We start from the raw sequence: 26,867 nt of genomic DNA on the forward strand, positions 1-26,867 counted from the left end.
AGTTCACTTACATCAGACAGGTGTTTCACAAAATTAATTTGGATAAAGCCAATGTGCAGAACTTTAGTTATATAACAATAGAGGTCTGCTTACCTGTTTTTAGTAGTCCGGACTCTTTGTGAAACACACCGTCCAATGACAGAGATGTCCAATGGGCCGGACAATACCCAGCGAAGTCCCTTCTACCAGATCACAGTCGGTGGTCACCAATTGTTAAGTTGCGTCAATTCAAATCTGGTATTAGGAACAAAAGAGGTCAATACACGTCTTCTAAAATAGACTAGTATTTTAATTAATGCAAACCACTTCAATGGTAAATATGATGTTCGTATATACGGGTCCACTGAAATACCACGCAGGGCACTCAGAGAACTAATCCATTGTTACAGGCTCTTCTTCAAATACTCTGACAGAGATAGTTCCCACTCCCTGCTGGCCAATCAGAGTAGAGACTGAGCGTGGTTTAGACTTACTCAGCCTATCCGTTGGCGCACAGGCTGGTCCCAGTCCCTTGGCGCTCCACTGTTGCACACTGTTGCCAGGCATAAGTTGTTATCATCACAACCTGTAGAGTCAGCACCCATAGACACTGTTCCCCTGTACCTACGTCCTTGAGCGCGGTTTAACAAAGAGGCGGTGTGTATGTGTCTGTGAGAAATACAAGTCTTATCTCATCCTACCCCCTAACGTTCCTCACATGAATCACAGCTTGTTATGTGAAACAATTTATATCAGTACAGTACAAACCTTTTATGTTTAATCATTAATGCATTCTTTCTAAGCTAGTCATCACATCTAGATCCCCACACTTGCCTATCCCACTGTACTGGTACATATCTCCTACTCTCACCACTCCCCCCCCCCTTGACCCCTCTTCCTCTACTTTCTTCACTGCCTCCGCATATGAAAACTTCTTCTCTACTCTTACCCTGGAAACCTCAACCTGCTTCTCTCGCACTGGACATGTCTGATCCCCAGCCCCATGGCCACCCCTACAATTAGCACATACCACCACTTTCCCCACTGCTTCACACTCCTTTGTCTCATGCCCTTCTACACACTTCTCACACCTTGGAATCTCCCTCCTACATACTGCTGCCACGTGCCCATAAGTTTGACACCTGTAACATCGTAATGTACTCGGCACATACGCTCGCACAGGATAACTTCTATATCCTAACTTCACTTTATCAGGCAAAGACTCAACTTCAAAACTCAAAAGAACAGACAATGACTCTTCTGTTCTCCCACTCTCGCCACCCTGTTTATGTCACACCAAACGACGAGCATCACACACACCGGGAATCTTCTCCTTCAGTTGATCCACTTTTACATGTACTGCTACCTCAGTAATCACTCCTCTCAATGGCTCCCTTTTCTTAAGAGCGAAACAATTCCCAATTATTTTCCCCATTTGTTTAACTCTGAGCGCCTTCTCCCTCTGCCCAACAGAAACACAAACAATTATCACTAGACCACTTCTGGTTACCCTCACCGATTCCACTATACCCAACGCTTTTTTCACCCATCTTGAAACCACAAATGGATCAGCCAAAAGGCAAGGATGCACTTTTTCCACAAACTTCACTCCTACTGTCACAGACTCATCTTTATCCTGACCCTCTGTGCAAGCCTCTGGCTCCGAGCACTTCACCACACCTACCACCTCCGATACTTCACCCTCTTCCATTTCTACTCCTGTCTTCAACTCACTTTGCTTACATTCCCTACCACTCTTTAACAAACCTTCTCCCTTTTTCCCACCATTTTTTACCGACTCAAACTCACAGTCTTCCTCCATCTCTCTCTTAGACCTCCTCTGCCTCTCTTTTTCCCTCCATTCCTCCTCATTCATCCAAGTATACATCTCCTTATGATAATACTGCATTTCTCCTAACCTATATCTGTTTCTTGCCTTCTCAAAGGACTCCATTTTCCCCCTCCTTTCCCTTCCGGCGTCTATTCTATCCTTGGCCTCAACGTCCACAATGACCTCTTCATTGCTCTCCTCTTCTGATCCGCTGTCCTCCTCGCCTGAATCACCATAGTCTTCCGATCCCTCATCTGAGCTGTTATCCTCACTATCTTCGGGATTTTCTCCCATTCCAACTGCTCGTCTTTTCGCTGAAGAAGCCATGCTGCCAAAACAGATACCACGCTTACAGGGCTGCCTACCCTCCCGTGGTATCCGACTCATTCCATATCTCTTCCTAGCCAGCAATGTTTTCCTTCATCCAACAAAATCAAACACTGGTGCTGCTCTTTCCCCTCCAAAACAACTCTTGCGTCACTGCTCTATCCACCCGCCAATTCTCCACGTCATCCCGCCATTTTATTCTAAATCTGAAAACGCTATGAAGCTACGCCCGTTTTCTGAAGAATTGCATTATGGGCCCTAAAAGCACGGAAATAGTGTCCACTGCTTGTGTACCTCGTATTTTGGTGAATGTAGTAAGACATCATACTAACTATATATATACCAGTGGCGGTCAGTGCTGTTTATGATGAGGGAGGACAAAAAACATTTTCATGAGTATGGCCTTATTTCTATTACAGCATATTCGATGACTCTCATTCATATTCCATTCACCCAGTTTAATGTAACAGTGATAGGTTTAGGCTACTACATGATATTAACATTTTCCCTATACCCATCATGAGGTTGCTACAACCTAGCCTATGAATGAAAGTTTACAACGTGCACACAGGTCGAGAGACAAATTTGAGGTGACAGACAGTGACACATGTACTGATGGTGACATTCAATACCGCCTTGCACACTCTTGCCTGCATCAAGCTGATATAGGGTGTAATCATCAGTCCAATAGTTGCAAACGAGAGTTTCTATTGGACAAATTCAGGTATGTTATCCCCGTTTTGTTCCGTTTGCTTCCGTTTAAGAAACGTTTTTCAACAAAATCAGAGGAATGAATACACCCCTGATCACGCGTAAACAGGTTCACTTTCATAGCAGCCACGTTGTATTCCTTCTCGCATGCGCTCTCCTCCGCTCACCTCTTCCCTTCACTTGTGGACTTCAATGAACAACACATCAGCTGTATGTGACCAGGCGAAAAAAACCTTTCCAAGCCAAACCGCTACACACATACTACATCGTTGTCACCATATTTGCTAAAGTAACGTCATAGTCAGCATAGCTAATAGAACTAACGCGTTAGTAAACCCGCTACAATCATTCAGTAACGTTACAGTGTATAGTCATGGTCAAAAGTTTTGAGAATGACACAAGTATTGGTCTTCACAAAGTTTGCTGCGTCAGTGTTATGAGATATTTTTGTCAGATGTTACTATGGTATACTGAAGTATAATTACAAGCATTCCATAAGTGTCAAAGGCTTTAATTGACTATTACATTAAGTTTATGCAAAGAGTCAATATTTGCAGTGTTGACCCTTCTTTTTCAAGACCTCTGCAATCCGCTCTGGCATGCTGTCAATTAACTTCTGGGCCACATCCAGACTGATGGCAGCCCATTCTTGCATAATCAATGCTTGGAGTTTGTCAGAATTTCTGGGTTTTTGTTTGTCCACCTGCCTCTTGAGGATCGACCACAAGTTCTCAATGGGATTAAGGTCTGGGGAGTTTCCTGGCAATGTCAATGTTTTGTTCCCAGAGCCACTTAGTTATCACTTTTGCCTTATGGCAAGGTGCTCCATCATGCTGGAAAAGGCATTGGTCGTCACCAATGTTCTTGGATGGTTGGGAGAAGTTGCTCTCGGAGGATGTGTTGGTACCATTCTTTATTCATGGCTGTGTTCTTAGGCAAAATTGTGAGTGAGCCCACACCCTTGGCTGAGAAGCAACCCCACACATGAATGGTCTCAGGATGCTTTACTGTTGACATGACAACAGGTTTGTGTCCCAAATTACACTTTATTCCCTATATAGAGCGCTACTTTTGACCAGAGCTACTATGGGCCCTGGTCAAAAGTATGTCCTATGTGGCTCAGTTGGTAGCAAGGCGCTTGCAACGCCAAGGGTCTTGGGTTCGATTCCCGCTGGGGCCACCCATACGAACTTGTATGCACACATGACTGTAAGTCGCTTTGGATAGTCCCGTGTAGCTCAGTTGGTAGAGCATGGCGCTTGCAACACCAGGGTTGTGGGTTTGATTCCCACGGGGGGCCAGTATGAAAAATGTATGCACTCACTAACTGTAAGTCGCTCTGGATAAGAGCGTCTGCTAATTGACTAAAATGTAAAAAAATGACACAGGATTGATGGTAGCGCTCACCTTGTCTTCTCTGGACAAGGTGTTTTCCAGATGCCCCAAACAATCGGAAAAGGGGATTCATCAGAGAAAATGACTTTACCCCAGTCCTCAGCAGTCCAATCCCTGTACCTTTTGAAGAATATCAGTCTGTCCTTGATGTTTTTCTTGGAGAGAAGTGGCTTCTTTGCTGCCCTTCTTGACACCAGGCCATCCTCCAAAAGTCTTCGCCTCACTGTGCGTGCAGATGCACTCACACCTGCCTGCTGCCATTCCTGAGCAAGCTCTGCACTGGTGGTGCCCCAATGCCGCAGCTGAATCAACTTTAGGAGATGGTCCTGGCGCTTGCTGGACTTTCTTGGGCGCCCTGACTCCTTCTTCACAACAATTCAACCTCTCTCCTTGAAGTTCTTGATGATCCGATAAATGGTTGATTTAGGTGCAATCTTACTAGCAGCAATATCCTTGCCAGTGAAGCCCTTTTTGTGCAAAGCAATGATGACGGCATGTGTTTCCTTGCAAGTAACCATGGTTAACAGAGGAAGAACAATGATTTCAAGCACCACCCTCCTTTTAAGGCTTCCAGTCTGTTATTCTAACTCAATCAGCATGACAGAACACTCTCACCTGTGTTAACGAGAGAATCACTGACATGATGGCAGCTGGTCCTTTTGTGGCAGGGCTGAAATGCAGTGGAAATGTTTTTTTGGGATTAAGTTCATTTTCATGGCAAAGAGGGACTTTGCAATTAATTGCAATTCATCTGATCACTCTTCATGACATTCTGTAGTATATGCATATTGCCATCATCAAAACTGAGGCAGCATACTTTGGGAAAATTAGTATTTGTGTCATTCTCAAAACCTTTGACCACGACTGTATAGTCAGTAAGCACTTACACCGGCGGTCCCCGGTGGCAATAAATTAGTAAAACCAGAAGCTTACCTTGACTTGGAAGCTAGCTGTCCTCCGGCTACACCATTGTGCTACCCTACAGAGTTCTGTGGAGGCTACTGTAGAACTTCTTTGCAAAATAGTGTGTTTTAATCAATTATTTGGTAACGTGATTATATTTAGTATAGTTTTATCTAAAAAGGATAACTTATTATTATTATAATTTTTTGTGAAATTCACTGAGGAGGATGGTCCTCCCCTTCCTCCTCTGAGGAGCCTCCACTGATCCATACTATGACCAATAAGCATACTACATACTCAATTTACGTCACAAATAGCATGGTTAGCGCGATTAGTATGGTTAGTGCGGTTAGTATGAGTATTCGAACACAGCTTATGTCTTTAGCCTGTGTAGCAGACATGACATGATGAAAGTCTCTCTATTCCAAAGTATTCTCATGCAGAATACAGAGAGATACTGTATGTGATCGTATACAAATGTAAACAAGGTTTGAAATTATTATGTATTATGTTTTAGTCAAATATTATATCTGTTTGGGCTTCTTGCGGTCAATTTGGGGTCTATAATGTATTTGTAATTATGTTCCGGCGCCCTGACCATCGGCTCAAAAAAAGAATATCTGCCTGCAGCTGAATCTAGTTGATGATCCCTGATTTAGCCTATGACCATAGCTGCTGGAAGTAGGTGTGCTTAGGATGCTGCAGCACCCCCTGATAAATATATATATATATATATATATATATATATATATATATATATATATATATATATATATATATATATACAGTACCAGTCAAAAGTTTGGACACACCTACTCATTCCAGGGTTTTTCTTTATTTTTACTATTTTCTACATTGTAGAATAATAGTGAAGACATCAAAACTATGAAATAACACATATGGAATCATGTAGTAACCAAAAAAGTGTTAAACAAATCAAAATATATTTTATATTTGAGATTCTTCAAAGTAGCTATCCTTTGCCTTGATGACAGCTTTGCACACTCTTGGCATTCTCTCAACCAGCTTCATGAGGTAGTCACCTGGAATGCATTTCAATTAACAGGTGTGCCTTGTTAAAAGTTAATTTGTGGAATATCTTTCCTTCTTAATGTGTTTGAGCCAATCAGTTGTGTTGTGACAAGTTAGGGGTGGTATACAGAAGATGCCCTATGTGGTAAAAGACCAAGTCAATATTATGGCAAGAACAGATCAAATAAGCAGAGAAACGACAGTCCATTACTTTAAGACATGAAGGTCAGTCAATCCGGAAAATGTCAAGTGCAGTCGCAAAAACCATCAAGCTCTATGATGAAACTGGCTCTCATGAGGACCACCACAGGAAAGGAAGACCCAGAGTTACCTCTGCTGCAGAGGATAAGTTCATTACAATTACCAGCCTCAGAAATTGCAGGCCAAATAAATGCTTCACAGAGTTCAAGTAACAGACACATCTCAACATCAACTGTTCAGAGGAGACTGCGTGAATCAGGCCTTTATGGTCAAATTGCTGCAAAGAAACCACTACTAAAGAACACCAATAAGAAGAAGAGACTTGCTTGGGCCAAGAAACACGAGCAATGGACATTAGACCGGTGGAAATCCACCAACATTTCTCTGATTATTAATTGTACAGACACAAAAAAATCCCACCTTGTCTAGCGTATTTTGTTTTGTCTACATTTGGAAAGTTTAATTTTTAAAAAAATCTTTCCATCAGGCCTGTCATGAATTTATTTTACTGACATATACTTTACTCGCATAAAACGGTTGGATGGAAACCTGGTTAGTAGCCAATTAGCGATAGATTTTCATGTGAGTATTCTAAAATCCACATAAAGAAAATGTGCGCATTTTCCAACCAGTGGTGAGTTTCCACCCAACAGACTTGTTGCAGATAAAAATCAGTGCGTCATGATTTAGTGCACACAAAATGTACTTTTTCACTTCAGTTTTCATGTACCATCACATTTTCAACTCCACTAATAGTTTTGTCACAAAACCTGTTGCATTGAATAGCAAAATGCCTACTCTGGTCTTGGCATGTGCGCTCTAGCCAACAGCTCGCAGCTACAGTGAGGATAAGATATCTACATTATGAGATTATTATGGATAAGAGCGAGAATATTTGTATTTGTCAAACGGCAGTCAAGTATCGATTTTTTGGGGCATCTAAAGCTAATTTCCTGCATTTTTACACAATCTAATATGCCAGAACAAAAAAGTAAGCAAAAATGCCCACAGTCATCAAGCTAGGTAAGAGATCATTATTAAATATGTTTAAGTGATTAATAAGACTGAACTAGATCAAAGGTAATTCAATAATAAATATTGTGTTGCACCTTTAACCAATAGCCTAACAAATGAACAACTCTTGAAAAAATACAAATACTTTTGATTGTCTTTATTAAGACATCCTCTATATCAAATTTCAGCCAGACCGACCAGCCAGCTCGAGCCGCCTGCACGACCGACCCCCACCAGTCTAGTCAATAACTCAACTCTCTCCCAACAAGTTCCTTCCCAGTTCCCACCTTACTTTTTTTTTGTTCCCAATGGAAAGGTTTAGAAACAAAAAAACACCCCAAAAAACACATACACCTCAAATATACCTTAACACACAGAAACAACAAATCCTCCATATAATTATTCTCATAGGCATAATAGTACTGTAGAGCTCTTTTTACTTGCACACAATATAGCTGGGTCACCCCGTCCTGTCCATAGGGGTCCACCACCCTGCAGCACCCCAACCCAACACACCCCACTCAGCTTTAGGATCTTAGTGAAACATTCATTATTGGTTTCGGGTGTGTTATGCCAAGGACAGAGTGACAACCCACAGGACGGCAGACCCACAGGAATACAGTGCCCTCCACTAATATTGGCACCCTTGGTAAATATGAGTAAAACGGGCTGTGAAAATGTTTTCTTTATTGTTTATCCTCTTGGTCGTTCATTCAAAATATTGACAAAAATCTAACCTTTAATTCAAGTAAAATAATTGAAAGAAATTGTTTTATTCTTATCATAAAACAAATATTTTTCTTGAATATATGTGTGCCACAATTATTGGCACCCCTTCATTCAATACTTTGTGCAACCTCCCTTTGCCAAGATAGCAGCTCTGAGTCTTCTCCTATAATGCGTAATGAGGTTGGAGAACACATGGCAAGGGATCTGAGACCATTCCTCCATACAGAATCTTTCCAGATCCTTCAGAATCCGAGGTCCATGCTTGTGGACTCTCCTCTTCAGCTCATCCCACAGGTTTTCTATGGGGTTTAGGTCAGGGGACTGGGATAGCCATGGCAAAATCTTGATTCTGTGGTCAGTGAACCATTTTTGTGTTGATGTTGAGGTGTGCTTTGGATCATTGTCCTGCTGCAAGATCCAACCACAGCCCAGTTTAAGCTTCCTAGCAGAGGCAGTCAGGTTTGATTTAATATAAGTTGTTACTTGATGGAGTCCATGATACCATGTATCCTAACAAGTTGTCCAGGGCCTTTGGGAAAAGAACTGCCCCACAACATCAAAGATTCACCACATTACTTCACAGTGGGGTTGAGGTACTTTTCTGCATGGCTATCTTTCTGTCCACGCCAAACCCACCTCTGGTGTTTGTTTCCAAAAAGCTATATTTTGGTCTCATCTGACCATAGAACCTGGTCCCATTGAAAGTTCCAGTAACGTTTGGCAAACTGTAGGCGCTTGAGGTTGTTGTTTGATGACAGCATAGGCTTTTTTATGACAACCCTCCAAAACAACTTGTGGTTATGTAGGTGGCGTCTGATTGTAGTTTTGGAGACTTTCTGACCCCAAGAACCAACTAACGTCTGCAATTCTCCAGCTGTGATCCTTGGAGATTTTTTGGCCACTCGAACCATCCTCCTCACTGTGCGTGGGGTCAATATAGACACACATCGGGACTTCCAGGGACAATGTGGTGAGGAGCAGCAGCTAACTAAAGAGGCTGTGTAGCTCCAACTATATTTTAACGAATTATTCAACGCCTAGTTACACATTTTGTTAACTAATTGTCCAAAATATCGGTTACATGGAAAAACGACTTAGAAATGCACAAAAGCAGACACTTTTGACGAAAACCATGAAAATGTCGTCTCTACCTGCATGGAGACTGTGATCGAAAAACTAGAAGAACGACTTCAATACTAGGAAAATTACAGTCGGAGAAACACACTTTGGATCAGAGGGGTTCCCGAAATCCACATAAATGTGGGAGATTGTGTGAAAGACATTTTACGCAACCTATTTGATAACACACCGGAGGATGTTAACAACATGACCATCGAGAGAACACATCGGACACCGACAACACTGCGCCCAGGACCAGCCCCACGCAACCCCCGGCCTATCCTGGTGAAAGTCTTACGATACACCGACAGGGAGAAGGTCTGGCTCAGAGCTAAAGAGCTTAGGACTTTTCACTGGAAAGGGTCAAAGGTGGAGGTTTTCCCTGACTTTTCCAAGGAGGTTCAGGACAAGAGAAATGAGTTCACAGAAGTGAGGCATATGTGCATGAAACAGGGACTGAAATACTTGTTGCAAGAAAAACAGCCCCAAAGCATGATGTTTCCACCCCCATGCTTCACAGTAGGTATGGTGTTCTTTGGATGCAACTCAGCATTCTTTGTCCTCCAAACACGACGAGTTGAGTTTTTACCAAAAAGTTATATTTTGGTTTCATCTGACCATATGACATTCTCCCAATCCTCTTCTGGATCATCCAAATGCACTCTAGCAAACTTCAGACGGGCCTGGACATGTACTGGCTTAAGCAGGGGGACACGTCTGGCACTGCAAGATTTGAGTCCCTGGCGGCGTAGTGTGTTACTGATGGTAGGCTTTGTTACTTTGGTCCCAGCTCTCTGCAGGTCATTCACTAGGTCCCCCCGTGTGGTTCTGGGATTTTTGCTCACCGTTCTTGTGATCATTTTGACCCCACGGGGTGAGATCTTGCATGGAGCCCCAGATCGAGGGAGATTATCAGTGGTCTTGCATGTCTTCCATTTCCTAATAATTGCTCCCACAGTTGATTTCTTCAAACCAAGCTGCTTACCTATTGCAGATTCAGTCTTCCCAGCCTGGTGCAGGTCTACAATTTTGTTTCTGGTGTCCTTTGACAGCTCTTTGGTCTTGGCCATAGTGGAGTTTGGAGTGTGACTGTTTGAGGTTGTGGACAGGTGTCTTTTATACTGATAACAAGTTCAAACAGGTGCCATTAATACAGGTAACGAGTGGAGAACAGAGGAGCCTCTTAAAGAAGAAGTTACAGGTCTGTGAGAGCCAGAAATCTTGCTTGTTTGTAGGTGACCAAATACTTATTTTCCACCATAATTTGCAAATAAATTCATTAAAAATCCTACAATGTGATTTTCTGGATTTTTTTTTCTCAATTTGTCTGTCATAGTTGATGTGTACCTATGATGAAAATTACAGGCCTCTCTCATCTTTTTAAGTGGGAGAACTTGCACAATTGGTGGCTGACTAAATACTTTTTTCCCCCACTGTATATAGCCACCTTATAGGTGCATTTAATGGAACTTGTAAGGGCCTAAAGGCCATATGGGAAAAATACTTGGAGGTAACATTTGGAGAGGAGGAATGGAATATAATAGTACAACAGATGCTCCTCCCTATGAGAGATTCCCGGTCCAAGCTGATTCAATTTAAAGTGTTCAATAGGAGGTTGAACAGAATAGGTTTGATAGAATCCAACCTATGCTGGAGATGTCAGTCAAGTACAGGTGACATGATCCATATGTTCTGTAACTGTCCAAGCTTGCATACCTTTTGGCAGAAGGTAATGGAAAAGGATATTCTGGGTACCACAATACTTGCAAATCCTGCTTTGTTATTACTGAATATCACTAAGGATATTGATAGACTGAGAAGCTCATGTTTAAACTGGCTAAAAGTTGCTCTAACCACAGCAAAAAGAGTCATAATGAGACACTGGAGGGAGAAGGACCCTCCCTCATATAAGGAATTTTATGTAGCCTTGGCAGAAACAGCTTCATACGAAAGATTGATTTATAAAATGAATGGTAAACTCAATACCTTTTCTGACATCTGGGGACATTTTCATGTCTGTCAAATGATTGTTTAATGCCAAATGTAATTCAATTGCATTGTTGTTATATTATATAAGGAAACAATAAAAAACTATAATTACAAAAAATTGAAATAAACACGTCCTCTTCCAGGCCGATTCTTAACATCTCCAGTTGCTTTAAACTTCTTAATTATTGCCCTGATAGTGGAAATAGGCATTTTCAACCGTTGAGATATTTTCTTATAGCCATTTCCGGATTTGTGCAGCTCAACAACCTTTTGTCGCACATCATTACTGTATTCTTGGGTCTTTCCCATAGTGATGGATGACTATGGGAACTTGACCTGTGTGTCACCTCATATTTATAACCCAGTGAAACAGGAAGTCATGGCTTACCTCTTAAGTATTCCTACACACTTACTGAACTTAAAATATGAATGGGAATATACTTCAGTTATATTTTACTCATAAGAATTTCTAGGGGTGCCAATAATTGTGGCACACATGTTTCGGAGAAAAATATTTATTTCACATAAATTTTTTTCAGTCATTTTACTTCAATTAAAGGTTCGATTTTTGTGAGTATTTTGAATGAAAGACCAAGAGGATAAACAGCATAGACATATTTTTCACAGCCCGTTTTGCTCATATTTACCAAGGGTGCCAATATTAGTGGAGGGCACTGTACATGGTCGACACATTCTGAGACAGAGGGGCGCTGTTTCGCTCGCTCGGATGCTTTATCTGAGATTGATGGGTCTTTCTGTCAGCGTGAGTTTAGGTCAAATAAATGATCAATATTTGAATATTTTATTTGGATGGTGTTATGAGTTTCTCTGACGTCAAGTAATTCAGTATGCAAGAAGATACTTTCATGGAGAGTTGATTCAAAGTATTTAATATTGCGGTACCGGGTTCACATAGCAAACGGCACGTGGGTGGCCCATTGCTATCTGAACTCACTGAACAAAGGAAATCTCTTAGCTTATATACTTGTTTGCAAGCTAATTCTATCCAACAGTTGCCAACCATTATTGAGTGTCACTCCTCACCAGAATAGGATTACCCTATATGGTATCGTGTTGCACCCTAGTCAGGATATTCCATCACGCACTCCTTCTAAGATTAGCACCAGTGGCCCCCCAGCTATCTTGGCCCGCATACCTCCTGGCACCGACCAGTGACAGAAATAAATACATGGAATGTCCTCATTCTCCAAATCCTTATGCAGCTCACAATATCAAACATGATCTAATCCTGTATAAAGACGTAATATCAGATGGGCAAGGAAGTAAGGTAGGGTGGGCCAGCCCATAACGCCGGCCCTGCCATGATCATGCAGACCCTTCTTTCTCATCGAAACCCACATAGACGTCGTTTAAAACCATTCTGACTTTCCATGTTGAAAATCAATATGAAGAGCGTGTTTAGGATATTGTCCATCCATAATGTCATTACAAGTTGTTGTTTTTCAGTGATATGAATCCCACTCGGCGGCTGCGCTAAGAACTTGAAGTTGCAACGCACATAGCGTTCATAAAGTACATTACCTTACATATACCTATTGTTCATGATAATCAAATATTATGATGTGATGTTGTTGCCTAGGATAAATATTTAGCACACAATAGCAAACAAGTAGCCTAACCAATATTTGGTAGGCCAAACGGTGCTTTCGGCCCCGCCAGTCGTTTCAAATTACCTCTGGAGACCACTGTTCGCGCCAGACAAAGCCAGGAGCACAATCTGATGAGCGTTAGTTTGGGCATATAGTTACTTACTTACTTACTTTATTGTCCCCATGGGGAAATTTTGTTGCAGTGTCATGTACACATTTAAAGTGGCGTTAAATACAAAACAAGATTAACAATACAACTTTCAATAACAGTCACGCACCAATAAAAGTAAGAAATAAGAAATAAAACATTTAAAACATTTAAAACAAAGACTAGCCTGCTGGCCTTACGGGGTCAATGGGAACATTTGCCCGAGCTATTTAAGAGGGATATCACACCTGGCACAAATGATTGTCTCGTTCTATTTTTCCTGCTGAGGGGTGCCCTATACCTACGCCCAGAGGGGAGTAATTCAAAGTCCAGGTACAGGGGGTGACTTGGGTCTAAAATGATTTTGTGAGCCTTACGGAGGGCCCTGACCTTAAAGATCTCATCCAGGCCTGTCTGTTTGACTCCAAGTACCTTGCTTGCTGTGGTAATAATCCTTATCAACATGTTTCTCTGACTGACAGTGGCATTGCCAAACCAACAAACAATACAAAAAGTTAAAATACTCTCAATAAAGGATTTGTAAAACAGAGTCAATATAGTACAGTCTATATTAAAAGAACCCAACTTTTTTAGAAAGTACAGTCTCTGTTGGCTCTTTTTGTAGATCTGGTCTGTACATTTACTCCACTGAAGCTTACTGTCCAAAAAGACACCCAGATATTTATATTCCTCTACAATCTCTATATTCTGGCCTCTGATAGATGTTGCAGAGGTAGGTGTTGTACGCTTCCTGAAGTCTATGCACATCTCTTTGGTCTTGTTAGTATTGAGGACCAAGTGTGATTCCTCACACCACTCTACAAAGTCATCTAGGACCGGGCCATGATGTTCCTCGTCATCATGCAACAGGCTGATCAAGGCAGTGTCATCAGCGAACTTAACGAGGTGTCTGTCAGTATGGGAACTAGTACAACTATTAGTGTACAAGATGTACAGAAGTGGGGACAAAACACATCCCTGAGGAGAGCCTGTGTTGGTATTGCGTATATCCGACACATGGGGACCTATTTTGACTCGCTGTGAGCGTTGGCTCAGGAAGTCCAACAGCCACAAAACCAGCCCCCCATCTAAGGAAAAGTCCCGAATGAGTCTCTGTGCCAGAATGTAAGGCTGGATTGTGTTGAAGGCAGAAGAAAAGTCAACAAACAGAACCCTGACATGAGATTTGGCACCTTCTAGATGTCTATAGACCATGTTAAGGAGGGTAAGAATGGCATCATCAACTCCTCTGCTGGTCTGATAGGCAAACTGAAATGGGTCGAGGAGCTTCTGGGTGACACTGAGAATATGACTTTTCACAATTTTCTCAAGGCATTTCATAACTAAGGATGTCAAAGCGACAGGGCGATAGTCATTCAGCACAGAGGGATTTGATACTTTAGGAATTGGTATAATTATTGATTTTTTCCACAATACTGGAACGTGTTGCTGGTTGAGTGAAGATTGGAAAATGTCTGTAAAAACACCAGCCAGTTGTTCAGCACAGTGCTTTAACACATGCCCACTTATTTTGTCTGGGCCTGGGCTTTTGTATGTGTTACATCCCCTGAACAACTTTAGAACATCAGACTGTTGAACAACAACTCTCTCAAACATTTGTAATGATGCTTTCATTTGTTTTACCTCCGACACGAAGTTGTCTGATTCAAATCTTGAGAAGAAAACATTCAGTTCATTAGCCATGTTCTGGCCCTCATATCCCCCAAGGTCAGCACTGGTTTTTCCCCTGCCTATATGGGGGGCACTAGCCATGGATTTAATCCCTTGCCAGGCCACCCTTGCATTTCCTGAGGAGAGGGTCCTCTCCACCCTTTGCTTGTATGCCTCCTTGTCCACCAGTATCTGTCTTTTTATCTCACGTTGTACATCTCTTAAATATTCAAACGTAAATAAATAACTATAGTTCATTTACTTGTCCTCCTGTCCACTGAGTGTGAGGGATTTTGATTCACCAGCCTAGCCATTCACCTGTAGGCCTATTTGGCATGCACACAAAAACATTCACACAATAAATATTTTCCTTAAGACATAATACATTTTCTCATCTTGTTGTATGGATCAACATTTCATTATAATGCACATTATTCAAAGTTGAAAAATTATAGTAGCCTAGGCTAAACATGACAGCACATCACATACAGGATAACAATATGATACTTAATAGGCTAACCCAAAAGAAATAGAAAAGAGATATGAGTTTACTGAAGAGAAACAAACTTTCCCTGTACAGAATCTAAATATTTGTCAAACAAACTATATACACTACATTACCAAAGGTATGTGGACACCTGCTCGTCAAACATCTCATTCCTAAATCATGGGCATTAATATGGAGCTGGTCCCCCCTTTGCTGCTATAACAGTCTCCACTTCTGGGAAGGCTTTCACTAGATGTTGGAACATTGCTGCAGGGACTTACTTCCATTCAGCCACAAGAGCATTAGTCAGGTGGGGCACTGATGTTGGGCGATTAGGCCTGGCTTGCAGTCGGCGTTCCAATTCATCCCAAAGGTGTTCGATGGGGTTCAGGTCAGGGCTCTGTGCAGGCTAGTCAAGTTCTTCCACACCGATCTCGACAAACCATTTCTGTATGGACCTTGCTTTGTGCACGGGGGCATTGTCATGCTGAAACAGGAAAGGTCCTTCCCCAAATGGTTGCCACATAGTTGGAAGCACAGAATGTCATTGTATGCTGTAGCGTTAAGATTTCCCTTCACTGGAACTAAGGGGCCTAGCCCGAACCATGAAAAACAACCCTAGACCATTATTCCTCCTCCACCAAAATAATGACCAGCTCTGTATACCAGAGGGACATTTGAAGGAATTTGATGAAGACAACCACTGTGTTTGTCAAATTAAAACATTAAGGTATTAAAACAAATACACATGCACCATTGTTGTTAGTAATACAACATCTCAGTACTGCAGAGGACTCTCTTTTAGTAATAAAACATTTAAAACAGAAAGTGGAGTGGGTTGGCATAAAGCGCTCTGGGGAAAATACCTGAAAAGGTATCATACAACCACAAAGTGATTGATACTATGGCTTCAAACAACAAAAACAACCTGCACAAATTGATGGAGATTTGTAAAGACGAGGTATGAATTGTGAGAAAGGGTAAGAATCTCTTGTTTTTGTCAATCATCAAATGTTCTGAGATACAAATATTGCCCTCAAATTTCTGAAGTACTGTAAGTTCATAAAGCACACGGCTCATCACATTATACAGTGAGCTCCAAAATTGTTGGGACAGTCACACGTGTTTTGGTTGTTTTGGCTTTGTACTCCAGCACTTTGGATTTTAAATGACACAATGACTGAGGTTAAAGTGCAGACTGACTGTCAGCTTTAATTTGAGGGTATTCTCATTCATATCGGGTTAAAGCTGACAGTCTACACTTTAACCTTATAGTCATTATCTAATTTCAAATCCAAAGTGCTGGAGTACAGAGCCAAAATAACAAAAGATGTCTCTGTGCCAATACTTTGTAGCTCACTGTACTTCATCTGATTGAATGCAAGTTACTATGTGCAATATTTGCCTATTTTCCATTTTAAATGTATAGTACATTAAAAACATCTCCAACAGTTTCTCTCTTCTTGGTCATTTGTCTCAATGTAACAGATATGGAGGCATGTACTGAGAGCCTTCAAACCCCATTTTTGTGGTCCTCAGTTCCCCACCAGGAAGACCACCAGCTGGAAGGAAGCAATAGAGATCAGAGCTCATCAGACAAAACATTACTAATGACTAGAACCAGGAGTTTTTCCCTGGTCAGGTCACATGGTCTGGAAAAACTCTTGGTCTTATGTTATAAATGCAACAACAGGTGTTCTTCCTTTCCTTTAAAGCCAGACTAAGTCCCAAATAAAATATCACTTTTTTTGTTTTGTTTAATATATCTCGAAATGGATAGATGAAAGCTTAAGTTGCCATTTGGGTCACTTCAAAGTGATGAATACGTTTTTATGAGTTATAAATACAGCCGCTTTGTTTACAAATTGCAGGTCAGATTTCTCTCAGGTAGCCTAGACTCTAGAGTATGTTATGACATCATGGCTGGGTTTGTTTTGTTGAAGCGACAAAACAATGTTTGACTTTCATGGCATCCAAATTAAAAGACAAATCCCACATGTTGATCACAAACATAATAACAATGTAATAACAATGTGAGCACTTCCAAATGCTTTCTTAATAAATCTTGTGGTTAGTGTCTTTCTCAGACTCATACTTACCATCCTAAAACACTGGATTCTTTACTGACGTCTTAAATTAGCTGGATGACTTGCCTGTGGTTTGGTTGTTTCCATCACTGGCTTTGGCTGAAGAAGAGAGAAGAGATCAGTTTAGCATTCTCAAACATCTTTGTTGTGACAATATTTAATGATGATGATGGAACTATTTGATTTGTAACATACAGTAGATCAGGGATAGGCAACTCTGTTCCTGGAGTGCGAGGCTCTGTTGCATCCCGCAGTGTGTGTGAAGTTTGGTGTGACGTTCTTTTATGTTTTTAATTTGTACACTTTGTTTGTAAACCATCTGTCAACGATGGCTTTACAGTGGTGGGGTGTTGGACTGATCTTGTTGATCGTGTACCCGCTACAGATGGACTAAATGATGAAAACGCTGCTGGCAGCGGAATCCAATACAGAAGAGAGTTCCTACTACAATGCAACTCAAACACGAATGCCATGGATATCCCAATGGCACATATAATCCCTGAGTGGAAAACGCGGGGGAATCAGACAAATACTTAAAAATTAAAGACCAAACTTCCCTTACCCACCTTACCCACCCACCTTGCTGATCAATGCCCAGTCACTGAGGGGGAAAGCGGATGAGCTGTCAGAGAATCTGCGCTTCCAACATGAATACTGGGAGGCCTGTTTGCTGGCGTTTACTGAGACTTGGCTGGATGACAGAGTCCCGGACAGGGAAGTGGAGCCGGCCGGCTTCACACTGGTCAGAGCGGACCGTGATCTGACCGTCACAGGGAAATATCACTGTGGCCTGCTTGTCAGGGACCAGTGGTGTAAATCGATCCTGGTAAGAGAGATACTCTGTACCCCCAACATTGAACTGCTTTCTGTGTCACTGCGACCCTACTATCTGCCCCGTGAGTTCCCCCAATTGTTTGTTACCGTTGTGTACATTCAACCAAAAGCTAATATAGCAAAAGCATCAGAGATTATTTATAATCTGTCACAGAAACTGGAATCCATCTCCCCCGACGCACCCACATTTATTTTAGGGGATTTTAACAACTGTACTTTGCACAAGATCCTGCGCACGTACCACCAGTATGTGAAATGTCACACTAGGAAAAATAAGACTCTTGATTTGTGCTATGGGACAATACCAAATGCTTTCTCTGCCACCACTAGACCTCCCCTGGGGACATCAGACCACAATGTTGTCTACCTCTGGCCAACCTACTGGCTCCTGGAGAGGGAGAAACCTACAGTTAAAACTGTTCAGATCTGGAACGACAATAGTATCACTCATCTCCAAGGGTGTTTTGACTGTACTATGTGGGAGGTATATGAGGATATATGAGGTCTATGAGGACAGCTCTGATCTTGATGAACTCACAGATGTTGTTTCAGACTATGTAAACTTCTGAGTCAGTTGTGCCTACTAAAACCTGTAAAATATTCCCTAACAATAAGCCTTGGGTATCAAAAAATCTAAAATCACTACTTAATAGGAAGAAGGCCTTTTATGCTGATGGTAATAGACAGGCTAGACAACGTGAGATCAAAAGACAGATACTGGTGGACAAGGAGGCATACAAGCAAAGGGTGGAGAGGACCCTCTCCTCAGGAAACTCAAGGGTGGCCTGGCGAGGGATTGAATCCATGGCTAGTGCCTCCCAAATAGGCAGGGTAAAAACCAATGCTGACCTTGGGAGACATGAGGGCCAGAACATGGCTAACAAATGCTGACCTTGGGAGACATGAAGGCCAGAACATGGCTAACCAATGCTGACCTTGGGAGACACGAGGGCCAGAACATGGCTAACCAATGCTGACCTTGGGAGACATGAAGGCCAGAACATGGCTAACCAATGCTGACCTTGGGAGACACGAGGGCCAGAACATGGCTAACCAATGCTGACCTTGGGAGACATGAAGGCCAGAACATGGCTAACCAATGCTGACCTTGGGAGACATGAGGGCCAGAACATGGCTAATGAACTGAATGTTTTCTTCTCACGATTTGAATCTGACGACTTTGTGTCGGAGGTAAAACAAATGGAAGCATCATTACAAATGTTTGAGAGGGTTGTTGTTAAACAGGCTGATGTTGTAAAGTTGTTCAGGGGATGTAACGCACACAAAAGCCCAGGCCCAGACAAAATAACTGGACGTGTTAAAGCACTGTGCTGAACCACTGACTGGTGTTTTTACAGACATTTAGCAATCCTCGCTCTACCAGCAACATGTGCCAGTATTGTGGAAAAACTCAATAATTATACCCATTCCTAAAGCATCTAATCCCTCTGTGCTGAATGACCACCGCCCTGTCGCCTTGACATCCTTAGTAATGAAATGCTTTGAGAAAATTGTGAGAAGTCATATTCTTAGTGCCACCCAGAAGCTCCTCGACCCGTTTCAGTTTGCCTATCAGCCCAGCAGAGGACTTGATGATGCCGTTCTTACTCTCCTCAACATGGTCTATACACATCTAGAGGGCGCCAAATCCCATGCCAGGGTTCTGTGGTCCTCTGTAGCTCAATTGGTAGAGCATGGTGCTTGTAACGCCAGGGTAGTGGGTTCGATGCCCGGGACCACCCATACGTAAACATGTATGCACACATGACTGTAAGTCGCTTTGGATAAAAGCGTCTGCTAAATGGCATATTATTATTATTCTGTTTACTTTTCTTCTGACTTCAACACAATCCAGCCTTACATTCTGGCACAGAGTCTCATAAGGGACTTCTCCTTAGATGGGGGAATGGTTTTGTGGCTGTTAGACTTCCTGAGCCAGAGGTCACAGCGGGTCAGAGTAGATCCCCACGTGTCGGACATATGCACCACCAACACAGGCTCGCCTCAGGGATGTGTTTTGTCCCCACTCCTGTACACTACTAGTTGTACTAGTTTCCATCCTAACAGACACCTCATTAAGTTCGCTGATGACACTGCCTTGATCAGCCTGTTGCATGATGACGAGGAACACCATCCTAAATGATTTTGTAGAGTGGTGTGACAAATCACACTTGGTCCTCAATACCAACAAGACCAAAGAGATGTGCATAGACTTCAGGAAGCGTACAACACCTACCTCTGCAACATCTATCAGAGGTCAGAACATATAGATTGTAGAGGAATACAAATATCTGGGTGTCCTCATGAACAATAAGCTTCAGTGGAATAAATGTACAGACCTGATCTACAAAAAGAGTCAACAGAGACTGTACTTTCTGAAAAAGCTGGGATCTTTTAATGTTGACTGTACTATACTGACTCTGTTTTACAAATCTTTCATTGAGATTATTTTATTAACTTTTTGTATTGTTTGTTGGTTTGGCAATGCCACTGTCAGCCAGAGCAATATGATGAGAAGGATTATCACCACAGCAAGCAAGGTACTTGGAGTCAAACAGACAGGCCTGGATGAGATCATTAAGGTCAGGGCCCACCGCAAGGCTCACAAAATCATTTTAGACCCAAGCCACCCCCTGTACCCTGACTTTTTGATTTGTAACATACAATAGGTCAGGGATAGGCAACCCTATTCCTGGAGTGCTGGAGGTACTGCAGGATTTTCTTCCAACTAGGCACCACACCAGACCAACTGAGCTAATTGATCAGTTCAGTGATTGCCTAAATTCAACACACCTGGTCTTCCAGGTCGGTTAAATCAAAAACATGAAGTGCCTGCAGACCTCCAGGACCAGGGTTACCTACCCCTGCAGTAGTTGAACGCTTTAACCACAAGCTCTTAAAGACACAAAACCTGCAAAGGTCTTGAGACGTTCTGAAACAAGCCACATTTCTAAACCAGCAACAGGCATATCAAACAAAACAAAATGGAAGCAGTTCTCAGAACTCAAAATGTCCTGATTGACAACCATGGAGCAAATCAAATAAAGCAGAAGACTCACACTGAATGTCACGCTCGTTAACGGAAGATACGGACCAAGGCGCAGCGTGATAAGCGTACATCTTTATTGTAGTACACAACACGAACAAAAACAACAAACAAACGATACGTGAAGTCCTGAGGCTACACAAAACAAACCTTTACGGAACAAGATCCCACACCGACTGGTGCCAAACAGGCTGCATAAGTATGGTCCCCAATCAGAGACAACGAGATACAGCTGCCTCTGATTGGGAACCACCCTGGCCAACATAGATCTAAACGATCTAGAACATCAACATAGAAAATATAACATAGACACTACACACCCTGGCTCAACATTTAAGAGTCCCCAGAGCCAGGGCGTGACAGTACCCCCCCCCAAAGGCGCAGACTGCGACCGCGCCACACAAATACAACAGGGTAGGGGCCGGGTGGGCATTCCGCCTCGGAGGCGGATCCGGCTCCGGGCGTGACCACCACTTTCTCTCCACCTCCCCGTTGCTCCCCTGGTCTGGTCTGGCACCGCTGACTGGAGCTGGACCCGACGACGGTGGATCAACCCGTACAGGCTCCGGACTGGAGCCGCTGGCCGGAGCTGGACTGGGCACCGGTGGAGCGGATTGCTCTGGCTCCGGAGTGGATCCGCTGACTGGAGTTGGACCGGACCCCGGTGGAGCGGATTGCTCTGGCTCCGGAGTGGAGCAGCTGACCGGTGCCGGACCAGGCACCGGTGGAACAGGCACGGGCCGTGCCGGACTGGACACACGCACCACTGACTTGGTGCGGGGAGCAGGAACGGGCTGACGACGCGCACCACTGGCTTGGTGCGGGGAGCAGGAACGGGCCGGACCGGGCTGACGACGCGCACCACTGGCTTGGTGCAGGGAGCAGGAACGGGCCGGACCGGGCTGGCGACGCGCACCACTGGCTTGGTACGAGGGGCAGGAAGAGACCGGACCGGGCTGGCGACGCGCACCACTGGCTTGGTGCGAGGGGCAGGGAACAGGTCGGACCGGGCTGGCGACGCGCACCACTGGCTTGGTGCGAGGGGCAGGAACAGGCCGGGCTGGACTGGGAATACGCACCACTGGCTTGGTGCGGGGAGCAGGAACAGGCCGGGCTGGACTGGGAACACGCACCACTGGCTTGGTGCGGGGAGCAGGAACAGGCCGGGCCGGACTGGGAACACGCACCACTGGCTTGGTGCGGGGAGCAGGAACGGGTCAGGCCGTACTGTGGACACGCACCACTGGCTTGGTGCGGGGAGCAGGAACGGGCCGGGCCGGACTGGGAACACGCACCACTGGCTTAGTGCGAGGAGCAGGAACGGGTCGGGCCGTACTGGGAACACGCACCACTAACTTAGTGCGGGGATCAGGAACGGGCCGGACCGGACTGGTGACACACACCACTTGCTTGGTGCGAGGAGCGGGACTGGGTTTCCTTATAAACCTCCGCTCCTTCTGCTGCCTAACCAGCTCCTCTCGCCGTGCCTCTACACTCTCCCTCTCCCTTCTGCAGATACGCCCTGTCGCTGCCTCCTGCTGCCCCGTCGTCCACGCCGTGTGCCCCCCCCAAACATTTTCTTGGGGTTGCCTCTCGGGTGTCCGTCGTCGGCACGGTTGGCGCCATTTCTCCTCTCTTGCCTGGGCATTAACCTTTGCCCATGGCCCTTTCCCCGCGAATATCTCCTCCCATGACCACCATTTGCCCACCTGAGACATCGCTATTCTCTCCTGCTGGGCACGCTGCTTGGTCCTCTTTTGGTGAGATCTTCTGTCACGCTCGTTAACGGAAGATACGGACCAAGGCGCAGCGTGATAAGTGTACATCTTTATTGTAGTACACAACACGAACAAAAACAACAAACAAACGATACGTGAAGTCCTGAGGCTACACAAAACAAACCTTTACGGAACAAGATCCCACACCGACTGGTGCCAAACAGGCTGCCTAAGTATGGACCCCAATCAGAGACAACGAGATACAGCTGCCTCTAATTGGGAACCACCCTGGCCAACATAGATCTAAACGATCTAGAACATCAACATAGAATATATAACATAGACACTACACACCCTGGCTCAACATTTAAGAGTCCCCAGAGCCAGGGCGTGACACTGAAGCACATTAAATAATTGGCTTTTGGAACGTATAAACTAGCAAGGGGTGGCGGTGACAGAATCTTTATCCACAATGTTACCTCTATTGGAGACATTTTGACAGTGCACAAATGCATAGATGTGAAGAGAAACCAAAACCAAACAGGTTATTTCAAATACTCATCAAACGTACATCATTTAAAGCACATTTCCCTTGCAGATTCCAACTGCATCATACACATTTTATATAGGCTAGTCCACACACAGCTAACTTTAAACTCACATTAGTAATCACCTTCTCATACTGTATGTAGATGTCACTAAAACATGTTCTTCAAATAAATGCTACCACAAATAATGTGAGTAACACATTTCTGGCAACATCTCCACATATCTGCATTGTCAAAAAGGCCCCATAGTAGTACCATGTAAAAGGTGTGTTAGTGTTATTACCTGTGTTAGTGGGCTGATTGTTATCATTCTGATTCATGGAGTAATCTCTAGGTGTCTTCTCCCCTACAGTGCTATAAACTGTATCCATGGTAACCCCAGAGAGAACCCCTGAAACTCCACGGTTGGCAACCTGAACATCCCCAACGGTGTGATAAACATTATCCGGGGCAATAGAATTCTGATTGTTGACTGCATCCCCTGTAAAGTTACACCATCCATCAACATGTGTTTACAGCAAACAGAGTAGAAGAAGTTCCTTGAATTTAAGATGTATTTGCCCTTTAAATTTGCATATAAGAAAACTTGGAAATATTCTGGGTTGTGGGATTACTGCTGTGCACTCGCACTCTCGCTTTCTCTCACACAAACACACACAATAGGAGATACCTGTTACTTAGTAAGGGCCCTAATTCAATTAAAACAGATTTCTGGATTTCTGGGATGGGACAAAAACAACACTCCTGTCCTGTGCTGTGAGAAACCATGTGTGCAGTGCATGGAAGTACTGTATGTGTATATGGTGCAGTGCATGAATAATAATAATAATGTTGTGTTTGTATTACTGTGGGGAGCCAGTTAGCAGGTTGAATATGGATCAGAGTCAAGTTAGGGTAAAACTTACCAAACACTCCACCACAAAACTTGGTCAAAAAGTCGATCCAGGTGTCTTCGGGATATCCTGAGATGAAAAAGAGACACACAAATGTAAGACATTATCAAGACACTTTCATTCAAATGAAATTCACATTGTGTAACATTTTGGTTAATCAGTGAGTATGAAGAGTTGAACCAGGAAGAGACAGAATCATCATACCTTTTTTTTTCTTCCACACCAACCAAACTGGGGAGTAAAAATACAAATATTTTATGACTTTTTTATTTTATTTTATTTCACCTTTATTTAACCAGGTAAGCCAGTTGAGAACAAGTTCTCATTTACAACTGCGACCTGGCCAAGATAAAGCAAAGCAGTGCGATAAAAACAACAACAACACAGAGTTACATATGGGATAAACACAACGTACAGTCAATTACACAATAGAAAATCTATATACAGTGTGTGCAAATGTGGTAAGTTATGGAGGTAAGGCAATAAATAGGCCATTGTGCAAAATAATTACAATTTAGTATTAACACTGGAATGATAGATGTGCAGAAGATGATGTGCAAATAGAGATACTGGGGTGCAAATGAGCAAAATAAATAACAATATGGGGATGAGGTAGTTGGGTGGGCTAATTACAGATGGGCTGTGTACAGGTGCAGTGATCGGTAAGCTGCTCTGACAACTGATGCTTAAAGTTAGTGAGGGAGATAAGAGTCTCCAGCTTCAGAGATTTTTGCAGTTTGTTCCAGTCATTGGCAGCAGAGAACTGGAAGGAATGGCTACCAAAGGAGGTGTTGGCTTTGGGGATGACCAGTGAGATGTACCTGCTGGAGCACATACTACGGGTGGGTGTTGCTATGGTGACCAATGAGCTAAGATAAGGCGGGGATTTGCCTAGCAGTGATTTATAGATGACCTGGAGCCAGTGGGTTTGGCGCCGAATATGGAGTGAGGGCCAGCCAATGAGAGCGTACAGGTCACAATGGTGGGTAGTATATGGGGCTTTGGTGACAAAACGGATGGCACTGTGATAGACTACATCCAATTTGCTGAGTAGAGTGTTGGAGGCTATTTTGTAAATGATATCGCCGAAGTCAAGGATCGGTAGGATAGTCAGTTTTACGAGGGCATGTTTGGCAGCATGAGTGAAGGAGGCTTTGTTGCGAAATAGGAAGCCGATTCTAGATTTAACTTTGGATTGGAGATGCTTAATGTGAGTCTGGAAGGAGAGTTTACGGTCTAACCAGACACCTAGGTATTTGTAGTTGTCCACATATTCTAAGTCAGACCCGCCGAGAGTAGTGATTCTAGTCGGGCGGGCGGGTGCAAGCAGCGTTCGTTTGAAGAGCATGCATTTAGTTTTACTAGCGTTTAAGAGCTGTTTGAGGCTACGGAAGGAGTGCTGTATGGCATTGAAGCTCGTTTGGAGGTTTGTTAACACAGTGTCCAATGAAGGGCCAGATGTATACAAAATGGTGTCTTCTTAATTACAAGTCTGCATTAATATTATGTCAGCTATTGAATATGACTGTACCCACAATTACATGCTTAAGCTGCAATAAGAAACCATTTCTGAGAGCACCAATAAACAACCTGCATACAGTACCTGCACACCTGTAAAATAACATAGCCAGCGATTTCACATCTAATATCCAATGAACTCTAAACATATTTTTAGGTTACCACAAAGTAATTACGGTCCTTTTTGCTGATTAATTAATTAATTCAGATTAGGCTAATCCATACTGTGCGAGGTCCAAATTTGTGCATCACTGTGACACATTATGAAGACTGTGCCCTACGGCAGGTGGTGCATCTAACCCCCTGTCTTGTCTGTAGCAGTAGCCTGAACACTACTGTAAATACAGGTAGAGCAGGTATCCCCTTCAGGGGGTATAGCTCACTGTTGTTGCTGCTGTTATGTCAATCTGTGCTTCAGAAATATGTACATGTACAGTGCTCTGTTACTATAGATGTGCTGTTCTTACCTATTATGACAACGGCAACAAGTACTAATATGACAACGACAACACCAGCAACAACAGCACCAACACCAACTTCAGAAGGTTCTGAAATGAAAACACATTTTGTATTGATACTTTGACAGGAGTTGATCAGGAATTCAACATAGTGCAGCATTCAAAATGTCCTACAACACTAGCAGTGTTACTGACATATCAATACATATTACTGTAGCATACTTATGAATGTCCACTCACCTGAGACAAACACCTCTCCAACTGGCTCACTGACTTCCCCTTCCCCACTAACAGCGTTATTCAACTTGCAGATGTACTTGTAACCATTGTTTGAATTGCCAGTGTCGCTCTTAAAGACATTCATCTGTTTGACTGAGATCTCCCACGCCCCCTCTCCCACTTTCCAGCTGTAGGTGACAGGTTCAGCATCAGTGGTGTCGCCTTCACAGGTCAGAGTGCAGGAGGTTTTGTTGGAGTTACAGGAAGAAGTGATTGTGGGTTTGGGGACTGCCTCTGTAAATAGAGGAAAGAAACAGGAATAATTTGGGGAAATGCTTGTGAGGCACTGAATAACCTGCTGTTTCTACACGACCACGCACACACATACACAGATGTATAT

At 43.3% G+C, this 26,867-nt stretch overlaps 1 protein-coding gene across 13 annotated transcripts in view; it reads right to left on the reverse strand.

Annotated features, from left to right (window-relative positions):
- LOC121558595 overlaps positions 1-26,867 on the reverse strand; it is a 105,776-nt gene that overhangs the window by 64,891 nt on the left and 14,018 nt on the right. For 11 of the 13 annotated variants that reach the window (XM_045205618.1, XM_045205617.1, XM_045205613.1 and 8 more), the window contains 4 exons: positions 26,489-26,761; positions 26,258-26,338; positions 24,477-24,503; positions 24,285-24,341 (listed from right to left, as the gene is read on the reverse strand). The exons of the other annotated variants lie outside the window; for them this stretch is intronic. In XM_045205618.1, the coding sequence (XP_045061553.1) occupies positions 24,285-24,341; positions 24,477-24,503; positions 26,258-26,338; positions 26,489-26,761 (438 nt within the window). The remainder of the gene's footprint in view (positions 1-24,284; positions 24,342-24,476; positions 24,504-26,257; positions 26,339-26,488; positions 26,762-26,867) is intronic. 13 annotated transcript variants of the gene reach the window in all.

The sequence above is a fragment of the Coregonus clupeaformis genome, chromosome 20 (assembly GCF_020615455.1).
Source record: "Coregonus clupeaformis isolate EN_2021a chromosome 20, ASM2061545v1, whole genome shotgun sequence".
Lineage (NCBI taxonomy): Eukaryota > Metazoa > Chordata > Actinopteri > Salmoniformes > Salmonidae > Coregonus > Coregonus clupeaformis.